At 47.0% G+C, this 23,279-nt stretch overlaps 1 protein-coding gene across 1 annotated transcript in view; it reads right to left on the bottom strand.

Annotated features, from left to right (window-relative positions):
* The window catches only part of LOC310776062 (glycine receptor subunit alpha-3-like), a gene marked incomplete at both ends in the record, with an annotated part of 255,247 nt that overhangs the window by 105,989 nt on the left and 125,979 nt on the right, over positions 1 to 23,279 (bottom strand). The window contains one exon of the mRNA XM_083636211.1: positions 10,200 to 10,267. Coding sequence (XP_083492337.1) covers positions 10,200 to 10,267 — 68 coding nt within the window. The remainder of the gene's footprint in view (positions 1 to 10,199; positions 10,268 to 23,279) is intronic.

The following is a 23,279-nucleotide window of genomic DNA, read 5'->3' as shown; positions in this document are numbered from 1 at the left end:
ATGTGAGAGTCACTGGTTTCTGCACATCATAATATTGAAGCACAGGTGGGCTGGTGACACACGTCTTGAGCTTGTCGAAAGCGTCCTGTTGATGTTGTGTCCAGCTCCAAACCACATCCTTGTGCAGCAGCTGGCGCAGTGGTGCTGAGAGCTCGCTTAGGTCTGGGATGAATTTGGCCATGTAGTTAATCATCCCTAGAAAGCGCTGGAGAGCTGCCTTATCCTCTGGAGGTGACATCTCGCTAATTGCAGTGCTTTTTGTTGGATCTGCTTTAAGTCCATGGTCTGTGAATATGTGTCCAACATAGCTAACCTCCTTGAGCCTGAATTTGCACTTTTTGGGGTTGAGCCTGAGCTTCACTTGTCTGGCTCGATCCAGCACTCTTTTGAGATTTTCATCATGCTCCTTAACTCCCTTGCCACCAACGATGATGTCATCCACGATTATGGCGCATGGGTAGCCAGCAAAGATTTGTTCCATAGCTCTTTGGAAAACTTCTGAGGCAGTGCTAATGCCAAAGGGCATCCTCCGGAACTTAAATCTGCCGAAAGGACTCGTGAATGTTGTGCGGATGGATGATGCATCATCTAATTTGATTTGCCAGAAGGAGCTCTTTGCGTCGAGGACAGAGAAGATAGTAGCGCCTGACATTTGTGCTGCTACCTCTTCCACTGTGCGCATGGGATGATGAGGGCGCATCAGTGCGTTATTTAGGTCTCTCGGGTCTATGCAGATGCGGACGTCATTAGTCTCTTTCTTATGCGTGGCGACCATGTTTGAGACCCATTCTGTGGGCTCATCTACAGATTCGATCACTCCTTGAGCTTGCATTCTTTGGAGCTCTTTTTCCACCCTTTCCTTCATTGCCACAGGGAGGCGCCGTGGAGGGTTGACAACTGGTGTCACCTCTGGATTCACTTTCATTGAGTATGTGACAGGTAGGTCACCAAGTTCATCTTTGAATAAATCTGCATACTCATCAAACACTGTCTGCGACAGATTTTTACCCTGAACAGTGTCTATGTGGTAGACCTCCTTGCTGAAGGTGACCAGCTTCATCCTCATGCTGTCCTCCAGGCCTAGAATGGAGTGTATGCTTTCATTTACGACTTGAAACTGCAGGTCATATGGCTGCTCATTTAGCCTGCAATGTAGAGTCACTGCACCAACCGGCTTAATCATAGCTCCTCCAAAAGCAACGAGTTTAACTTGCTTTTTTTGCTTGTACACTTTTTCATTTTGTCCTATGACTTTGTATGTATCAAGAGAAATTTGGCACCTGTGTCCACTTTTAACTCAAGGGTTTTGTCATTTGTAGTCACTATGCAATGTCCTTCTGTTTTATAAATGTCGTCAGTTTGGACAGAGTTTGTCATTATTTTCTTCATATAATAACAGGCCTTCAATGGTGAATGTGTCGTCACTGTCTGAACCTGCTTCGGCAAACAGCTGATTCACCTGTCTACTTGACTTGCCTGGTTTTGCAGATCTGCATTGCTTTTTGAAGTGGTTGTCCTTCTTGCAGTAGTGACATTGTTGTCCAAACGCTGGGCATTGTTCACGTTTGGGTGGGTGTGTGCCCCCACAGTTCTTGCAGCTTGTTATCATTTTTGATGAATCTTCTGGCTTTGCATATCTCATCTTTCCTTTGAATTTGCTCCTTATTTGCACAGCATCCACACTTGCAGCTGCCACGTGTTTTGGTGCAGAGAGGGCTTTAGTGTGTTGTTCAGTGAGTTCGTTTATTTGGCAGATGCGTACAGCCTTTGCTAGAGTGAGCTCTGTCTCTTTGAGCAAGGCACGTCTGACGCTGTCACTGCTGATCCCACAAACCAGCCTGTCTCGAATGAGCTCATCTTTCAATGCACCGAAGTTGCAGGTTTTAGCCTGGTTTTTTAATGTACTCACGTACGCCTCAGTTGTTTCACCAGGTTGTTGGTATCGGGTGTTGAAGTTATGCCTCTCCATTATCACGTTGGTCACTGGGCTGCATATTTCACTGAATTTATTTTTAAGGCATTGGGGGTCCTCCCTTGACTCCGCTTGTCTTACGACCGCGTCGTCCTACCCTAGAACCGCAGGCGCATATGTGAACGACCGCTCTCTCTCTATAGCCTCGGTACCCGCTAGATTGAGGAGTATGTAGGCTCTGGTTTTAGCAGATTTATCACTGTGTGCGGCGGCAATGAATATATCGTATTCACGCTCAAACTTGCGCCAGTTCTCTGCCACATTTCCATCGAAGACAAGAGGGTCTGGACGTCTGAATCCGTCTGCCATTGTTTACGTTACGGCGTCACTTTTCACGTCCGACGAGTTGTCCAAAATAGCGTGGGCGCACCAAAAATAATCCCGCTTCTGACACCATGTTGTTGAGTTGACTCGGAGTCATGATAAACACTTTTAGTTGATGTTTATTTCGGGAGTCAGCAGGAGGACATGTTAACATCACAATACCGGAACATGTATTATCAACATCACGTTGCAACTCTCACGAGACTTGTAGCCGGGTACGGCAACACTGTGTAGCCAAACAGTATAACAGTGCAACTGTCTACACTAAGTATTTAAACTCTACTGTTTCAAACATCATCTCTCTGTTACAAAATTCAGAATATTGTCATTTTATATAGTAATAATAGTGGAATATTGTGTGCATGTAAGCATAGTCAAATTGCAATGGTTTCAATTGAAGTGCTTTGAGTTGGAACTAACCTCATGACATCATCATTTCCCTCTGTACTGTAGACAGATCAACTAAAGCGCCAAGGGAATCTGTGAGAAAAAATTACCAAACCTTAAACTAATTGCAACAGAAATTATTTGTGTTGTATTCAGCTCTTGAAACCTTCCAATTTAACTCATTGAGTGCCAATGACGTCGATCGGCGTCAAACCGAATAGTAACGTAGAGTGCCAATGACGTCGATCGGCGTCAAATGCGTTTTTTGACGGTGGGACGTGGATCAAAGCCTCATGCATCTCCTGTACAAATATTGTAGCTATTGAAGGTGTATAACCTATTTTATGGACCCATTAGGTGGCGACAGTGCTCTCCAGATTTGAGAAAGTTGAGGAAAAAACACAGAAGAACTCGTGGGGAAACGGAAACGCTGTTCTTTGTAGTGAGCGGCGATCCTTTGATGAGACAGACATGGCGAAGCGTAAGCGCAAACCCGAAAAGTACAAGCAGCTTACTCTGCAGGAGAGTTTGGCTTCTGTGCCTAAACGTGTGGCGATCGCTGGAGAAGGCACTAGTGGTGGTACCGGTGCCACCACTTCTGGTGGCGACCAGGAAGAAACTTTTCCCGCTGCAGAAACCACAGTGCAGCATGGTGGAGCTAACGCTAGCCCGGTGCGCTTTTCCTCTCAGCGTGCAGAAGAAAAAGTGATCAATGAAGACGATGGTAGTGGTCAACAGATGGGACCGGCGGCCTCTGTTATTACCTCTGCACCCACCACCACAGTGCAGCATGGTAGAGCTAACGTTAGGCGGGTGCGCTTTCCCTCTCAGCGTGCAGAAGAAAAAGTGATCGATGAAGACGATGGTAGTGGTCAACAGATGGGACCGGCGGCCTCTGTTACCTCTGCACCCACCACCACATTGCAGCATGGTAGAGCTAACGTCAGGCGGGTGCGCTTTCCCTCTCAGCGTGCAGAAGAAAAAGTGATCGATGAAGACGATGGTAGTGGTCAACAGATGGGACCGGCGGCCTCTGTTACCTCTGCACCCACCACAGTGAAGCATGGTGGAGTGCGCGGTTCCTCTCAGCATGCAGAGGAAAGAGTGATCGATGAAGAAGACGATGGTACTGGTCAAGAATCAGACATAGTTTCATCTCAGCTCACAACTGAAACTTCAGATACGTCTGATGAATTCCGGATCCAGATTCGTCCGACGAGTGGTTGCCTGAATGGGGATCTACAGGTAGCAGAGATTCGTCGCCTGACACACGCAGCAGAGCGGGTAAAACTTTTTTTCTAAATAGCCATAACATTGCAATAACACAATGTATATTTATGGTAGATATATTTCCACAGATCATGGATTGAGCAGGTTCAGGCATTATAGTCAGTAAAACTGCAGCAATAAAACTGTGGTCAATTGTGGTTGATAATTGTGTATATTTCTACAGACTGTGGATCGAGCAGAGACACTCCCACGGCTTCCACAGGCAGTGCAAGGAAGACAGGTAATATATATATATATATATATATATATATATATATATCCTACACATCATAAAACCAAGCAACAATGAAATGTATTTATGATAATTTATATATATATTTCAATCATTTGCAGCTCGAACATCGTCAACATCGAGGAGAAAACCCACTCCCACTCCCACATGCAGTTCAAGGAACAAAGGTAAATATATATATATATATATATATATATATATATATATATATATCTACACATCATAACCAAGCAATAAAAATGTATTTGATAATTATATATATTTCAATAATTTACAGTTGCATCGAGCAGAGGTGGGAAAGATACAGGCTGGCAGCAGGCAGACTGGGAACCAAACCAGATCCCCTTCACTGCAACCCGTGGACCCCAGAATGCTGCTGCTGAGCTGGATTCCGACCTGCCAGCTGACTTCCTGGAGCTGTTCCTGACGGATGAGCTGCTCCAACACATTGTGGAACAGACAAACAATTTTGCCACTCAGTATTTTCAAGCACACCCGGACAGTATGCCACATAGCAGAGGTAATGCTTGGAAACCAGTGTCAGTCCCAGAACTGAAAACATTCTTTGGACTTTCGTTCATCACTGGCTATATCAAGAAGCCAAGCATTGCACTGTATTGGAGTACAGATGAAATAGATGCAACTCCCTATTTCAAACAGACAATGCCAAGGTACCGGTTTCAACTCATCTGGCGCTTCCTTCACTACAATGGCAATGCATCACAGGATGCGACGGACAAAATGACTAAAGTCCGCCCTGTGTTGAACTATATTGTCAACAAGTTCAAGGAGCTGTACCAACCAGGTCAAAACATCTGCATTGATGAGGGTATGATGCTGTGGAGGGGCCGTCTGTCTTTCAAGGTGTACAACCCACAGAAGCCGGTGAAGTATGGCATCAAATCATACATACTGTGTGACTCTGCCACAGGGTACTGCTTCAACATGCAGCCTTATGTTGGGGTATCTAGCACTCTGCCAGACACTGTGTTCTCGCTCCTTGATCGTCTTCAAGGTCATGGTTACACGCTCTACATGGACAACTTTTATAACTCTGTTGCACTGTGTGAGTGTTTACTGCGAGCACAAACCAATGTCTGTGGAATGCTGAGGAAGAATAGGGGGGAACCTCAGATCATCAGGGAGGTGACAAAGACTGACCTGGGGGTGGGGGGAAAAGTTGTGCGTCACAATGAGAGGGTTATGGTTTTAGCTTGGCAGGACAAACGGCTGGTGAAGATGGTGACAACCTGCCACAAAGACAGCATGCAGAGCGTTGACGTGTGGCAGAAGGGACAGACAAACAAAGTTGCTCAGCTCAAGCCAGAGTGTGTTGTGGCATACAACTCCTCCATGAATGGGGTGGATAAGTTGGACCAAAACATTGCCTACTACCCCTTCATCCGGAAGACACTGAACTGGCCCAAGAAGTTTGTAGCCTATCTGTTCCAAGTGTGCATCTTCAACGCCTACATCCTCTACAAAGCCAGGAACCCAGGGGAGTGTAAAACCTTCTTGGAGTTCATGCGGAGGGTGGTGAAGTCATGGACCTCAAAGCGACCTGTGCCGGAGGAGGAGGAGGAGGAGGAGGAAGAGGAGGAGGAGGAAGTTGCAGTTGAGGGGGGTGGGGCACGCAGGGCACCATACAACACCGACCCAGACTGCAGGCTCGATATCCCGATTGGCAAACACAAGCTGGAATACCTGATGCCCACCAGCAAAGCAAGACCATCAAGAGGGTGTAGGGTCTGCGCACGCAGGGGGCAGTCTCTCTATGCTACCGCCGTTCCTTCGCCCAAAAACACACACAACAGCGCTAGAAACAATCACATACATGTTGTGACTTGTGTACTCACCATGCGATCATCGAATAATAATCCAAAAGTACGGGAAACAGTCATCTTCAATTAACTCATTCACCGCCAAAGACTGAATTGACTGAATATCAGCAATGGCCTTCCCCGCCAAGGACGTGTTTGACGTGTTTTTGTTTTTATTGGTGCAGCGCCTGCAGCAAACACTTGCCCAGCCTGTGACACAGACACAGGTCCCTGCCTTCAAAGGGTAGCCGACAGCACGCGATCAAACACATACCGCAGCTGTTGTTTTGAAATTGAGCAAGAGGAAAAGCAGAGAACGGGTAACGCTTCCTTGTGCAGACAGGAGAAACGCCATTGAAACGCCCTCGGCGCGCTGCACGAGCTGGAGTCGCCTTCCTCTGTGCCAGCCAGGAGAAAACGGGAGAAAGTAATCAAGAGATGTGTTTGATCATCGGAGGAATGAGGAAATGATCGATCAGTTTGCGAGGGCGGTGAGGACGTGTTGAATAGCCGAGGGGAAAACGGGAACGATCAAATAGCAGAGTTGATATGACAGGGAGACATGGACGAGGACGGGTGTACCAGAACAAATCAAAAATAAACACAGGAACAGCTAGGCAGCAGCGGGCAGAAGGCACTCACAGCAGCCCGCTGTCCTTCTCAAGAGCTCTTCAGTTGGTTCATGAAATCGCTGGGCTGCGTGCCCTCCAGTGTTGCTCCTGGCCAATCCCAGCGCCACAGGGCGTGGTTATTGCTTATCCTATGTTGGGTTAGAAATCTAAAAGGGGGGTCGTGTGTGTGTGTGTGTGTGTGTGTGTGTGTGTGTGTGTCTGTCTGTCTGTCTGTCGGTGTGTCTGTCTGTCTGTCTGTCTGTCTGTCTGCACACTCACACCGAGTAAACTGTATTGTTGAATGTAAAAAAAAAGCACTTCATGTGTATATATATATATATATATTTTTTTTTTTGTCATTTGTGTCCTAACGAATAATATTTACATGTCTGATGTCAATACAGTTCAAAATAAAAGAATTGAGAGTGAGTTATGCCTGAGATTGTGCCCTTTTACAAAAATGCTTTTTTCTCCCTTTTCTCTTCCCAGACAGGCTTTTTTGGTGAACATGGGGTGTATAAAAAGGGTTATAAGTAGAGTACAGAACATGCTAAAAGCTAACTTTCTTTTTGGGGGTGAAAGTAGAGACTTAGATCTTCATTTCGAGGTATTGGACATCACTGTAGTCCTAGTACAGAATTTACTGTGGGTCTTGAAAGATGACCAAACATTATGGAAATACTTGGCCTGTGCCAAAAATGCCAGTCAGATATTGGCAGTGAATGAGTTAAATCCATAGCGAGAGGGGCCAGCAAGAGGGTTACCTCTCTGCAACGAAAATCACTTCCTCGTTTGCCTGAGGCGCATGTGTGCGCATGTGTACTATGTGGTGGTCACATGCGCCTCATGTAAACTAGGAAGTAATTTTCAATGCAGATGGGAACGCTCTTTGCTAGTTATTTTCTCTATGGATTAACTTGCAGTTTGTGACAACAAGCATCACGTGTGCTGTTTTGATGTGTTTCTCTCGTGATCAGCGCTGATCGCCGGGTCCACTCGGGTCTTATTGGACCCGGCATTTCACTGTCAGAGCCCCGAGACCCGTGACAATCGCTACCGGAACCGACCCAGACCCGGAGGCACTTCTTTTGAATGGACCAAGACCCGGCCGGGTCCGGGTCGGAACCTTGGGTATTCGAGGGGTCGGGCATACCCGAAGACCTCTAGCTCAAAGCCTTGAGACTTGCCCGGCCACGACCCATTGCTGCGCAGCAGCTATAATTAGTGGCCGGGCCAGCGAAGCGGCAGGGCCACTTATTGTATTTGCCTGTATTATTATTATTCTTCTTCCTCCCGGGAAGTTCGACTTCCCATGGATGAAAACTAACCAAACTTTGCACAAAGGTCCAGTCCCATGCCAAACGTCTTTGACACAAATTTGGGGCCAATAGTCCTAACGGTGGCACTACAGCGACCGTCTAAAGTTTAAAACTTTAAAAATTCATAAAAAATCAGGCATACGTGCTACGGCTTTGCAACTTTCACCGAAATGTGCGCCTAAATGAGGGGAAACTTTTGTACAATGCAACCTATGGCCAATTATGAAGTCTAAAGACCGCAAAACCGCAAAAACTGCAAAAACGAATTAAACCCTACTCCTCACACATTTTTTCTTCAAACGACACCAAACTTCAGTATCTGCATCGTTAGACTGTTCTACACAAAAGTATCAAAACAGATTTTCGATCGGTCAAAAATTGAGCCCACAGTGCATCAAAACGTTGAATTCTGGCCCCGTGTATAGCCTAATTACCTTAATTACCTTTGGCAATTAGGTTGTATTTGTGATGTCATCAGTCAGTCAAGCAATTGTGATGCCATCATTGATGTCACTCGAGCAATTGTGATGTCATAATAGCTTAAAGCCTTGAGACTTGCCCAGCCACGACCCATTGCTGCGCAGCAGCCACTTTTTTGGCGCGTAATAACCCCCACAATTTCTGCGCCACATAGACATGTCCGAACTCAAAACATGCGGCTTATTGAGGACAGGTGTGCTATGACTTTTCTAAGGGTTTGGTCAAGCGGTTTGGCACTTCTTTTGAATGGACCCAGACCCGGCTGGGTCCGGGTCGGAACCTCGGGTATTCGGGGGGTCGGGCATACCCGAAGACCTCTAGCTCAAAGCCTTGAGACCTGCCCGGCCACGACCCATTGCTGCGCAGCAGCTATAATTACCTATGGCAATTAGGTTGTATTTGTGATGTCATCAGTCAGTCAAGCAATTGTGATGCCATCACTGATGTCACTTGAGCAATTGTGATGTCATAATAGCTCAAGGTAGAGGTCTTCACGGGTCCAAAATCATGGACCCGGGGAATTTGTGCCCAAACCCGTAATGGACCCGTCTATTATTAAACATCTGAGACCCGGCCCCGTTCAGAACCGATAAATGTCGGACCCGGACCCGGAGTGGAGCCGTCTATTATTACAAATCTGAGACCCGGCCCCGTACAGATCCGAGAAATACCGAGGCAGAGACTAGTGGTGTTGACGTCAAAGTTGCTTGTTAACTGCTACAAGTTGTATATCAAATTAAACTTTGTGCATCTTAACGTTATAGCATTCTCACCTGGTTGATGCTGCCTAACGCTAGTTAGATAGTACAGTGGCAGTCTCTCTATGCTACCACCGTTCCATCGCCCAAAAACACACACAACAGCGCTAGAAACAATCACATACATGTTATGACTTGTGTACTCACCATGCGATCATCGAATAATAATCCCAAAAGTACGGGAAACAGTCATCTTCAATTAAATCCATAGCGAGAGGAGCCAGCAAGAGGGTTACCTCTCTGCAACGAAAATCACTTCCTCGTTTGCCTGAGGCGCATGTGTGCGCATGTGTACGCATGTGGTGGTCACATGCGCCTCATGTAAACGAGGAAGTAATTTTCATTGCAGATGGGAACGCTCTTTGCTAGTTATTTTCTCTATGGATTTACTTGCAGTTTGTGACAACAAGCCTCACGTGTGCTGTTTTGATGCATTTCTCTCGTGATCAGCGCTCATCGCCAGGTCCACTCTGGTCTTATTGGACCCGGCATTTCACTGTCAGAGCCCCAAGACCCGTGACAATCGCTACCGGAACCGACCCAGACCCGGAGGCACTTCTTTTGAATGGACCCAGACCCGGCCGGGTCCGGGTCGGAACCTCGGGTATTCGGGGGGTCGGGCATACCCGAAGACCTCTAGCTCAAAACCTTGAGACTTGCCCGGCCACGACCCATTGCTGCGCAGCAGCTATAATTTCTATCTACCTTTCTATCTATTTAGGCTAATTTGGATGCTATTTATTATCTAAATGTATTAGCCCAATGCATGCTGGGATATTTCACATGTGTGGCTTTGGTAAATGGGAGACAACTCTTGGAAAGTGTTTAAGGACCACGACCCTGAGACCAAAACAAAATGCGTCCTTATATTCGTGACACAACTCGTAGGCGGTAGCCTACATTTTGAATGATGCACCAATGCACGCAGAACTTCCTTTACAGCCCAGCCAATCAGAGGCTTGCCGCCGCTTTTCATGCTAGTTTATTACTATGCAGTATTACGTACCATAGTGGTTTCAGCAATGGACCCGAAGCTGTTGATGAAAATGTTACAGGAAACATTGACTGCAGGACCTGGCGGATAGAGAGAGAAAGACAGACAGAGTGATTAGTGAAACAAATAATTACAAAATATGATATAATTATTATTAGTCTTTGATGACAACACAACTCCATACAGTAAACACAATAGGCTACTACTGTGTATCATGGCATAATGAGACGTTACGCCCTCTGCTGGTATAAACGTTAATATAGCTACAGTATGTGAACTCTGCCGCAGGAATGATACACAGAACACATTGTCGGTTAATCAGTCATTATTTTTAACAGGTTGAATTCAACAATTAATCGATGTCAGTCCAGTTTACACGTTTCCAGCATCTATGCGGAAATTTTACCTTGTGTTGATTGTAGCGGTGCCTATGGACAAAAGCAATACTGTTCGCCCGGAAACAAAAACTGCACTTCCTGAACACCAAGGCTCCTCCCACTGTCTCCACTGGGCTGTTTGAGCCGCAAGCAGGCCAGGCAGGGCTTCTCTGAGTCAGAGAGCCTCTCCCGCTGTTTGATTTGCTGCATAAGGTTGACATCACTTCATTCACCGGACGAGAAAACAAAATACAACCAGTTTCACACTAGTCTCTCAAGCCACACTGGCATTATTACATTCTTCGAACATAAACAATCTGTACATCACACCCACAGACCCTGGTCAAAGGAAGTTGGGAAAATAAACTCTTAAGACCAGAGGAAGTTTCATGGTATTCGCCTAATCACGACACATGTAAAAAAAAAACTATGCAGGTGATGGGAGAAATACAAGCGGATGTGACGCCTTTAGGCGGGACATCCACGACATCCCCCCTATCATCGCTCATTATTTTCCCTGACCACTGGGGGTCCGGGGGGCTCCGCCTGGTGGTCCGCCAGAGAATTGCAAAAAAAACAGTTTTTACATACTGTTACGACTGCTGTCGTATTTTGGGTTTATGTTAGGTTGATTTTTCATTAATTGCTTGTGTTTCCCTCCCCTGATTGTCTGAGTGATGTGTGCATGGGTTCCAGGTGTGTATGTGTGAGTGTCTGTGTAATCAGGAGCAGTGATTGGTTGGAGGTGGGAAGGCCCAGCCTTTATAAGAGACCAGACCACCACTGGTGCGCGCAGGGCCACAACCCATACTTCCCGGATCCCAACCAGCCACACTGGAGCTTTGTTAGAGTATTATTTGCTGGAGATGTAGGAGTAGGCTGCCATTTATGTTTAACCCCCTTTTTCTCCTGTTTTAGTAGTTAGGGAGGTAAGATGATGTCTTTTGGTTTTATTTTTATTTTGTTAGGTAAGATTTAGTAGTTAGGGAGGTAAGATGATGTCTTTTGGTTTTCTTCTTATTTTGTTAGGTAAGATTTAATCCTTTAGTTAGTACCTTTTTGGCTTTGGCCTACTCCGAAGCTAACCTCCAGTTTTAGGTTACTTGATCCTGTTATTTGCAACCTTCTGTTTATTTCTTAATTGTTTGACAATAAATTAATTGTTATTTCTTATACACAACCAACTTGTTTCTGTGGCTGATTTTGAGATCTGGGGAGGATGGGCTTATTTTATGTTATGTCCAGGTACCCCTAGACAGCGGCATAACAACCCTGAGCAGTTGCCAGATTGGGCCGATTTTCGGAAATATCGCGATATTTGGGAAACATCACAATTTTGAACATTTACTTTCAGAGGCTGCGGCAGGCTCAGTTTTAATAATAATGATTGGATTTATATAGCGCCTTTCCAAGTGCTCAAAGCGCTTCACAGAATCATTATTCGTTCACACCATTCGTACCGGTGGTTCGAAGGCGTGGCAGCCACACATCGGCGCTCAACGGCCCCTCCGACCATCATTCATGTCTACATTCATACCAATCATACGATTTTAAAGCCAGAGTGAAGTTTTTGGTATCATATGAAACTAGAAGACTTAAGTAATCGATTTGTACAACCATGTCATGCTAGCTTGTCAGGAAGGTAGCTAAATAACACTCCAAAGTTAGGCTAAATTTGTGGGGGGGGGGGACTTTTTCAAAGGGGTCCTCTTTTTCACAGCCTAATGTTGGCAGGTGTGTGTGTGTGTGTGTGTGTGTGTGTGTGTGTGTCCGTGTGTCTCCATTTTGAACCAGCTAGCAGCCTTATATTGTTATTTAGCCTTTCTGCTGCTATTGCATGGTTAAATCAGCAAATTTAATTTCATGTTGATTGGACTGCAAGCTGTAGCCACCCATTCGGAGAGATATCCAGGCGTCTTCCAGGCAAAGTATCCAGCGTGGTCTGCTTTAAGCGAGGGGGCGGAGGGCTCTCTGCCTCAGCTGTGTGCTTGGTGAGCAAGTGGTATTTCAGACTAGGACCCCTATCTTCCAACAGGCGCTATCCCATAATAGTGCTTTGCGCACCTGTTTGCGCGTGCCTTAAGGCAGGGAAGATAGCATTCCGCCTTGCGCCGTCCGCCAGGTGTACTGCCGAGTTTTGCTCCCCCACCAATCAGCAAAAAAACGCATCCCCACCTCACGGGAGCATACTTGTAATAATTTATACAGAAATGTAACTGTTTAACACATTGACTGCCAGCCGTTTTTTTCTTGCTGTAGGTAGCTTCTGCCAAGCCGTTTTTTGAGGATTCTGGCTCATTTTACAAGAGCCGAGGATTCTTTTCTGCTTGGACTTTGTGAACATACAATATCTCAAAGGTACTAATAGAATGTGTACTTTCTCTGTCTAAAAGAGTTAGTTTGTAGAGTTAGTAGTTATGTAGATATTAGCCGTTGAGTACAGCATGGTTTCAGGGTCTGAGGCAGAAAGCTGAGATAATCGCAGTTTTGTGAAATTCAATCAAACAGGCAGAAAAGTCACTTTAACCATTTATTTTTGGCATCAGTGAGACATCAGACATCTGAACAATAGTTGTTTTCAATAATGGAGGAATAATACCATAATAAAATAAATAAATGTCAAAATAAATACAAAACAAGAGCAGATCACAGGTCACTCAGCTTTTTTTTTTTTTTACATGTTTTTTTTTTTTTATAGGTTTTTTCGGTTCGTGATCAAACCGGTTTGGGCTCGTACACCGAATCCAGAACTGCTCCAAAATGTAATGGGTACTTCCTTGGCCCATGTTACACCCATCCACAAAGTTACATGAAAATCGGCAGGTGCTTTTTATGTATTCCTGCTAGCTAGCAAACAATCAAACAGAGCATCAAAAACAGGCAGTTTTTTTTTTTTTTTACGACCCATGCCTACTTGTGCCACCGAGCACGGTTCTTCTCTGAGTGGTACACCTCATAGCAGCCAGCCCTGTGTAATGGGACATTACACACGACACAACGGTAGCGTGTCTCGCTTCTAACACCTCTCTCTGTACAAACTCTACACCTCCTCGTTGGGCCAGCTTTTTTGAGTGAGGCTGGATACATGGCCATGTAATGGCCCGCTAGATCGACATCCAGCCTGCTTGGAGGGTCCAGGTATGGTGCCCGGCTCGGCCTGGTTGCAGGTTGGTCACTGCCCTCCCCCCCACCCCCCACCTCCTCCCCGCCACCCCCCACCTCCTCCCCCACCTCCCCCACCTCCTCCCACACCCCAGCCCCCACCTCCTCCTCCACCCCAGCCCCCACCTCCTCCTCCACCACAGGTCTGGTCCATGCACAGACAACACTCAGGATGAAAGCCATCAATGTTTTACACTTTCTCTGGCATTTAGCTGGGTGTTTAGCTTTGTACAGAACAAAGGCGTAAAAAGACATTTGAAACATGTACATGACAAACTTGAATGGCCACCTGGATGTCTTCCTGGCAAAGGGATAGTAGGCAATGTTCTGGTCCAATCTGTCTACCCCATTCATGTACTTGTTGTAGTCTACAACGCACTTGGGTTTTGCATGTGGGACCCTCTCTCTGCTGCCTTTCTGCCTGACCTGCACCGTCTCCATCGTGTCATCGTGCAGAGTGGAAACCATTTTGACGATGCGCTTGTCTCGCCAGGCCAGAACCATGGTGCCACCATTGTGGCGCATGACGGTTTCCCCCAGCTTCACGGTGTGGTTGGTAACCGTTGTAGCAGGTGGCTCGCCCCTGTTCCTCCTCAGAGTGCCACAGACATGTGTCTGACACTCCAGCAGCTGTGCACACATTCCAACAGAGTTGTAGTAGTTGTCCATGTATAAATGGTACCCCTGCCCTGCCAAGTCCCCGAGGAGGAACTCCACTGTCTCGCCTAGGGTGGACCGCTCACCACAGTAGGGCTTCATGCTGTAGCAGTAACCTGTCTGGGAGTCACAGAGGATGTATGATTTTATCCCATACTTTATGGGTTTCTGTGGGTTGTACACCTTGAAGGCCAACCGCCCACGCCACAGGAGCATCCCCTCATCAATACTGATGTTTTGACTTGGTGTCAACATGGCTCTGAACTTTTCTAACAGGTCGTTCAAAACTGGCCGGACCTTGAACAACTTGTCTGCACCATCAACATCAAAATTGTTACTGAAATGGAGGAATCGTGTCAGGAGCTGAAAGCGGTTGCGAGACATGGTTCTGGGGAAGTGGGGGGTAGCAGTCACTTCATTTGTGGTCCAGTACATGGCCAGTTCAGGCTTCTTGACGATCCCAGTCAGGAAATAGAGTCCCAAGAAGCTCTTGAGTTCTGCCACTGTAGTGTCCTTCCACCTCCCAAGCCTTGAATGTGGCAGAGCCTCACTGACCTGACTGATGCACTGGTGTGCATACAAGTTAGTTTGGACTACAATGGCCTGGAGCAGCTCATCGTCCAGGAAGAGCTGGAAGAACTCCACTGGTTGAGCAGCACCACCACTATGAGGACCCGGTTCTGCTGTGAATGGGATGTGGGTTGGCTCCCAGTCAACGCCACACCACTCAGGACCTGCAGGCCGAGGACGTGTCCCACTTCCAGCTCCATCTGCAAATTATAGAAATACATAATTACCATAAAATAGTGTTTTTTATATGTGTGGTACTGAATTCTGGAGTTCTAGAATTTCTGGAATTCTGGCTGGAACCTGTGATGTGAAAATAAACCTGATACTGAAGTGTGCTCTTACCCATTTTCCTGGCACCAGAGGTTGTGGCACCAGTACCGCTACAGCTGGCTGCTACAGCTACAGGCTCATCTTCAGAGTCTGAAATAAAGTAAAATGAATTGACTGACTGCTGGCTTTTGTACAGTCATAGTAATTACATTTACACAAGTTACACAAGTCATCTCAAACATCGTCTTACCACTGCTCTGTGGACCTTCGCTCCTGGATGGGGCCCACTCATCTTCAGAGTCCTCCACGTCTGGGGAAGACGTGATGTCACTCGACTCGGACTCAGTCAGTCCAGCAGCCGCAACCGCGACATCCAGAGGCTCACCCCGTTCATCATCCGAGACCTCGGAATCGGTCTCCGGCACAAGCTCATTTCGTACAGAAAAGAAATCCAGCAGTGATCTCTGATCGGCCGATCGCTTGCGTGTGGCCGCCGAAGACCGCTTGCGTTTTGCCGGCATGGCACAAACACGCCACCCGCTCCCAACTAAACTGAAATAAAACAACTACTGCTACGACTAGCTCAAACTGAACTGAAATAAGGCTAATCTACCGGCTACCAACTCGATCAAACTGAACTAGAATAAACTGAACTAGAATAAAGGCTAAATACTAAAATGAACTGACGCTAACGCTAAATGTGCTAAGCTAACTACAATGAACACTAACTGTAACTACGCGCGAACTAAGTATCTAAACTAAGTCTACTATGAAGACTATACTAAACACTACTACTGTACTAACAACTACAAACTAAATCAACTACGCTAACCAACTCGCTCTAAATCTGACGCTAAATTGCTGAAATTCTCTATGTATAAATCGCTATGTAATGCTGTCTCGCTCTGTATCTCAAACTTACCTACTACCCACGCTGATCAAAGGAGCCCGCCTTCCTTATATAGACATCTTTGTTAGAGTACTTCCGGGGCAGCGGGAGAGGTCGGATCCACATTCACCTATTGCCCAAGGGCCTCACCTAGTGGAAACCACTGAAAAAACAGTTTGACGACTCAAGTCGTCGTTGGCAGTGAACAGCTGGATTGTGTTTGACGACTCAACTCGTTGTTGGCAGTCAACGTGTTAAAAGTGATATCAATGTCTGGTAGACGCGACCTCCCTGATTTCTAAGTTAAAACAGCCCCGAAATATGTTGGGGATGCAGTTCTCGGCCGGGATGCGGAAAGGTTCACGGCAGGTGTCGCAAGCCCAAATTAGAGCCGTGCCCAAATCATCTGCGCCCCAAAATGCCTGCGCAAACGGGATTTGGGCGGTCTTAACTACCAGAATTATTCACAGGCGTGGCCAGGCAAGGCTGGGCATTACGTCAATCAAAACCGATCAGATCTTGCAATGGTTGTTTGCGTGAGGCATGCAATATGCTGTCATTCTCTCCATGCGTAATAGAGTGTACTCACTCACTCACTGCGAGGACAGAGACAGCTTATTGACAGATCGTCTGTGGTGCCAACGACCCTCCGGCTTATGAAAGTAAATAGCCTATGTCCATTGTCCAACAAGTTTTCTCAATTAATTTCCCTCTTTGCGATGTGATAAAAGTTTCTCAGTGAGTTATAGTTGATTGCCTCACTGAATTATCTGCTAATACCCAATTTTAGCAGCATAATTTGATGTCTTGGCGTGGCAAGGCTATGCTTAATGACATATTCAAAAGGAATTCCACTTTCCACTGCGCAAATACCTCTCTGCGCTGGGAGCGCACCCGTAATCTCCATGCAGTGCACCCAGCGCAGAGAGGTATTTGCGCGTAATAGGTCCTTTTCAAAGCTCTTAGCGCAAAGTAATTGCGCGCTGCTGACGATAGCATAATGCCATCTATCACCACATTTTAGCGCTGAAACGCCTGCTTTGGCTTGTGGCAGCCAATGCCCAGTACAATTATCACAGGCATGCTCTTGTGTCCGCCCCCAATTTGCATTGCGCGTGGCATTAAACGAGCGCAAACGCTAAATTAGCGCTTTTGGGAAGATAGAGGCCTAGAAGTGCTGCGGTGGTAGCTCAATTCACATCAACAGTAAACGCAAATCACTTTTGTCTTGTCAACAGAACCATCCGGCAGGGCTTTGCAGCTGCACTTCCCATTCAAAATACCCATTTTGTTTCTTTATCCATTTCAGCTCAGCGGACAGTTTGTTTCTTGCCAGTAGACTGCATCGCTTCCTGATTTCCCAAGGCTCAAACATCACAGAACATGCATGCGTTAATAGCACGTCCAAAGAAATAGTGCCATTAAAAGGCACTTTAAAAGGCAGGTTAAAAGGTTAAAAGGCGTTTGAAAGCAATTTATTTTGTTTCACTGTCGATGTGAAGATCGTTACATTTCTCCACTGAAGATTCAAGGGTATATACAGTGGACTGTAATACATATACATTTTTTCTTTCCCTTTCCTCCCAAAAACGGTGCAGTGTGCACTTTAGATTTGTGGTTAATTTTATTTTGTTGTACTATTTATATTCTATACAGGATCTGAATCTCACTCTGAGTTACTGTTGTTGTTTTCAAACCAAAGAACAAAGATATTTTAGTTTTAGTATTTTAGTTTATGTTGAAGTGCAATGTTTGAAGGCAAATTTGTCATGTTTTTTTTGTATCTACCACAACTTACATTCATGTACTGATCCCCCCCCCCCCCCCCAGTATTTTTTACTGAATATTTGAAGGCAAACATTTATGCTGAAAAATAAAACTATAACAGCCAATAACCTCCATAGATTAGTTTAAGTTTGCAAAGCACAGCATCTGTAACAATCTAAATGACACATCAATGCAGACTACATAACCAAAAAGGACAACAAAGACTGCATTTTCTCAGGCAATTAAAAAAGTTCAGAGTCAACAAACACCTCCTGGTCCCCTTCTACGCAGCCATCTTCGAAAGCATCATCACCTCTAATAATAATAATTTATTTATTTTATATAGCGCTTTTCAAAACCCAAAGACGCTTAACAGTGAAACAAAAGAAGCAACAGGCAACAGAAACAGGCAACAGGCAAACAGGTAACGCAACAGATACAGGGAACAGGTACAAATAACAGTGGCGGTTCAGGGCAAGGTTGTATGGAGAAGCAGAGGAGAGGAAGATAACAGGAGGGAGGGGTGGGGGGGGCGGAGGGTGATGATTTGGAGGAGGTGGTCAGGGGTAGGGGAGGTTGTAAGCTTGAAAGTGGGGAGTGAGGGAGAGTCTCGGACGGTCTGGGGGAGGGAGTTCCAAAGTCGGGGTGCGGCGCAGAAGAAAGCACGGTCACCAAAGGTTTTGAGTCTGGATGGGGGGATGATGAGGGTGGCAGTAGAAGAGGATCGGAGTGTACGGGAGGGGCGATGGGGGATGAAGAGGTCAGTCAGGTAGGGGGGGCTAGGCTGTGGAGGGTTTTGAAGGTGAGAAGGAGTAGTTTGAAGTTGATGCGTTGCTTGACGGGGAGCCAGTGGAGTGAGTGGAGGACAGGGGTGATGTGATCGCGGGACCGGGTATGAGTGAGCAGGCGGGCGGCTGAGTTTTGGACCATCTGGAGTCTATGGAGGGAACGGGTGAGGAGGGAGTTGCAGTAGTCGAGGCGGGAGGAGATGAAGGCATGGATGAGGGATTGAGCAGCTGGGGGGGAGAGGCAGTGTCTGACTTTGGCGATATTGCGGAGATGGAAATGACAACGGAGCTGACGTGGGGATCGAAGGAGAGGGTGGGGTCCAGGATGAAACCAAGGTTGCGAGCCAGGGGGGAGGGGGTGATGGTGGAGTCGTCAATGGTGAGGGTGATGGGTCCGGTTTTATTGAGGGTGGATTTGGTGCCAATGAGGAGGAGTTCAGTTTTGTCGCTGTTGAGTTGGAGGAAGTTGTGGGTTAGCCAGGTTTTTATTGCGGATATGCAGTTTTCGATGTGGGTGAGGGGTGGGTTCTGGAGGGATTTGGTGCTGATGTAGAGCTGAGTGTCGTCGGCGTAGCAGTGGAAGTCCAGGTTGAATTGACGGATGATGTGACCAAGGGGGAGTATATAACAGATGAAGAGCAGGGGGCCGAGGACTGAGCCCTGGAGGACCCCCTGCAAAACAGAGGAGAGGGTGGAGGAGTGACCAGAGAGGGAGATGAACTGTTGTCTGTCGGTGAGGTATGAGGTGAGCCAGTCCAGTGCAGTGCCCTCAAACCCAGTTGGCGCAGCCTTTGGAGGAGGATGGAGTGGTTCACAGTGTCAAAGGCTGCGCTCAGATCAAGTAGAACTAGGATGTTGAGGGCACCGGAGTCAGCGGAGGTGAGGAGGTCGTTGATGACTTTGGAGAGGGCGGTTTCGGTGCTATGGAAGGGACGGAAGCCAGACTGTAGGGGTTCGTAGAGGTTGTGGGAGTGAAGGTGGGAGTGAAGTTGGGTGGCGACGATGCACTCGAGGGTTTTGGAGAGGAATGGCAGAGAAGAGGATGCAGTGGTGGTCAGAGAGAGGGAAAAAGAGAGGGTGAGGGTTGGAGATGGGTAGAGAGGAAGAGCAGACTAAATCAAGAATGTGGCGGGGAGCAGGTAGGTTGAGGGGGATGTAAGGGAGGGGACTGAGGGGGGGCCAGGTTTGGGGTCGGCAGTGGTGGGTTGGGGGTGGGTTGGTGGGGCGTGGGGGATGGCAGAGAGAGGGTGGGTGGGGGGCGGGGAGCAGGTAGGTTGAGGGGGATGTAAGGGAGGGGACTGTGGGGGGGGGCAGGTTCGGGGTCGGCAGTGGTGGGTCAGGGGTGGGTCGGGGGGGCGTGGGGCATGGCAGTATGGGAGAGGGCTGGAGGGCATGTGAGGGAGGGGACGGTCGAGGGGGCAGGAGGGGGCTTAGATGGACAGGGGGACTGGGGGATCATAGACAGTCCAACGCTTATCAGTTCGTTCAACCTGCTGGAGAATGGAATGGGGGAGGGGGGTGGGGAGAGGTGGAGGAGCAAAGAGGTGGAGGAAGGGGCATGTTCATCCATCGTTTCATCCATGGCTGTTGAAGGTTGTGGGGGATGGGTGTAGAGGCCCCGAGGACAGGAGGGGAATCAGTTGAGGAGGCTAGTCGGTTGGCCTCGGAGGGCAGAGAGGAGGAGGAGGGGGCAGAATCCTCCACTTCATCCTGAGAGCAGAGAGGAGGAGAGGGGGAGGGGGGGGCAGCATCCTCCACTTCATCCTGGAAGCAGAGAGGAGGAGAGGAGGGGGAGGGGGCAGCGTCCTCTGCTTCATCCTGGAAGGAAGACGTCATGGTTGGTTGTTGATGAACTGGGAGTTGGCGGAGGGGTGTAGAGGCCCCGAAGGGGGGGGGGGGGGGGGGGGGGGGGGGGGGGGGGGGGGGGCTGAGATAGCCTGGAAGCAGAGAGGAGAGGAGGAGAGGGGAGCAGTGTCCTCCACTTCATCCTGGAAGGATGACGTCATGGTTGGTTGATGAACTGGGAGTTGGCGGAGGGGTGTAGAGGCCCCGAAGGGGGGGGGGGGGGGGGGGGGGGGATGGGCTGAGATAGCCTGCATGGCAGTGGATGTTTCATCTAGTTGGCTGACCTCGAGTTGTGGCAACAGGGATTGTTGTTGATAAGACGTGTCGTAAACAACCTTGCACCATCCCTGTTGAGTTTTCCATTATCACGAAAGAGGTATTTGCGGTTCCAAAACAGGTTGAAGTTGTCAATATAGTTGACATTGTGCAGGGGACAGACTGTTGAGAGCCATGTACTTAGGCCCAAAGACCTACTGAACTTGTTGATTCTATGTCCGATTGGGGGCAAGGGGCCACTGATAAAAGCTTCAATATCCAGGGAGCCCAAAAGCGCTAGCAGAACCAGGAAGTCACGTTTTAGTATTTCCGATTGCTCTTTGAGAATGTAATTTTCTCCGACATGTAAAGTAATCTTGTTTACGGAGCTGTGAGTAGATAGGATTTCAGGAATTTTCCCCTCATCTCATCGGGGAAGCAGAGAGTAGCGGTGTTTTTTATTACCGATGTGTTTCATTTATTTTTATTTATTTTATTAATTTATTTCAGGGACAGTGCAACATTAATGAACATTTGCATGTAAATGTGCCGGATTATAGCCTTAGCTAATTTCCATCCGTAGTCCCTCGACAGGTGAGGTACAAAAAAGTTTAAAAGAAGAAATACAAAAATTAGTGCATACATAGGGCATACATATACATACAGCAATGTAAGTGACACATACATACACATAGGGTAAAAAGAGACTCATACCAGACTCTCCAATGAGCAAGGATGTTATTTGAGGCTGTGGCCTGCTAGCTATTAACACAATGAGTGCCAAGGACGTCTGTGGACGTCCTAAAAAAAAGTAACGAGGAGTGCCAAGGACGTCTGTGGACGTCCTAAAATCATAATTCATATTATTCCATAATTCTGCTGTTTAAGGTCGTACCTAGCCAGTGAGCATGAATCCCTTCAAGGGATCACACGGCGCCACCTTAAAAATCACATCGCAGCTGCGCAGCGCAAACACTTTAAAACCTTGGGGCGCTCAGAGCCTTCCTTGTAGAGTAGGAGTGGTTAGTAGCAGTAGCAGTATCAGTAGCAGTAGCAGAGAAGAGATTTATAGCATTTAGTAGCATTTAGTAGAATTTAGTAGCATAGCGATTAGTAGATTAGTTTGTGAGATTGTGTAGTGAGTGGATTCGAGTGCTTGGTGTGAGGTGAGTGCGTGGGTGGGTTGTGTCGGGTGTGTGTGAGTGTGTGCTAGCGAGTGTGCCTGTGTTAGCTTTAGCATTTAGCATTTAGCGTTAGGTCAGGTAGATAGGATCTGTGTAAAAAAAAAAAAAGTGTCTGTGTGTCTCTGTCTGTCTGTCTGTCTTGTGCGTCTGTTTTGTTAGACTAGCGTTAGTGTTAGACTAGCGTTAGACTAGCGTTAGTCTTAGATTAGCGTTAGTGTACAGTTAGACTAGCGTTAGTTAGTTTAGCTGGCATGCCAAAGGCCAAACACAAACGTGGTGGGCCGCGCCCAGGGCCTGGGCAGCTCACACTGCAACAGGCTCTCAGCCGTGCTGTTCGGGAGAGAGATCTTCCGGAGACTGACACCGATGAGCCGGAGGAGACAGCTTCATCATCTCCTGACGACGCCAGAGATGAGGAATGGCAGCCCCCTGGCCCTGGACCTAAGAGGCGAACCTTCTTGGACGAGGCGGCTTCCAGAGGTTAGAACCTACATATATAGATAGCCTACTTTATTGATCCTTTACAGGAAACTATTACTACTAAAGCTGTAAATGCCAGACGATTGTATGCATAGATGACTTCTCGATTGTTGACAAAAATGTGATATTGTAAGTTCTGATATTGTAAGTCGATTTGAATAAAAGCGTCTGCCAAATGCCGTAATGTAATGTAATGTAATGTCTAATAATAAAAAGAAGCAGGAGAAAAATAATAATAATAATAATCATGAGTGCAAAAAGTATTCATAAAAGTGACTTACAGTGTATATACATAGGAACAGGCATCACTGGCCAGCAAGTAAAAAAAACAATGGAGGTAGAAATGTAAAAAATAAAATAAACACACACCCACACACCTTTTATTATTCATCAATTTATTTTCGTCAACACCAAGCTTGGTAAGAATAACGATCCTGCAATTAGTTAGCATACTAATAATACCATGTAAAATATTCAATTTCAGAGTTGGAGCACAGCTCGGAGGAAGATGACGACGAAGAGGAAGGGGCTCCCCCCAGCGTCACACGTCGTGCGCGCTTGACCTCCAGTGATGACGGTGAGATGAAGGCCATTTTAGAATTACAATTATTCATCTGATATTGAAAACAAACTTTTTTCCTTCAAGAAATGTCAATATATTTTTATAAACTCACTTTTACTATACAGAAGAGTCGGAGGAGGAGGAGGAGGAGGAGGAGGAGGAGGAGGAGGAGGAGGACAAGGAGGAAGAGCATCTGCCGGCATCTTCAAGCAAAAGAGGTGAGAAGATTATTGGATTTTGTCAAAAAGACAGCTTGTTTACATATCACAATTGTCTGAAGAAAACC

The sequence above is a fragment of the Poromitra crassiceps genome (assembly GCF_964638095.1).
Source record: "Poromitra crassiceps genome assembly, chromosome: 4".
NCBI classification, from domain to species: Eukaryota; Metazoa; Chordata; class Actinopteri; order Beryciformes; family Melamphaidae; genus Poromitra; species Poromitra crassiceps.
This window is presented reverse-complemented; position numbering and strand designations above follow the sequence as displayed.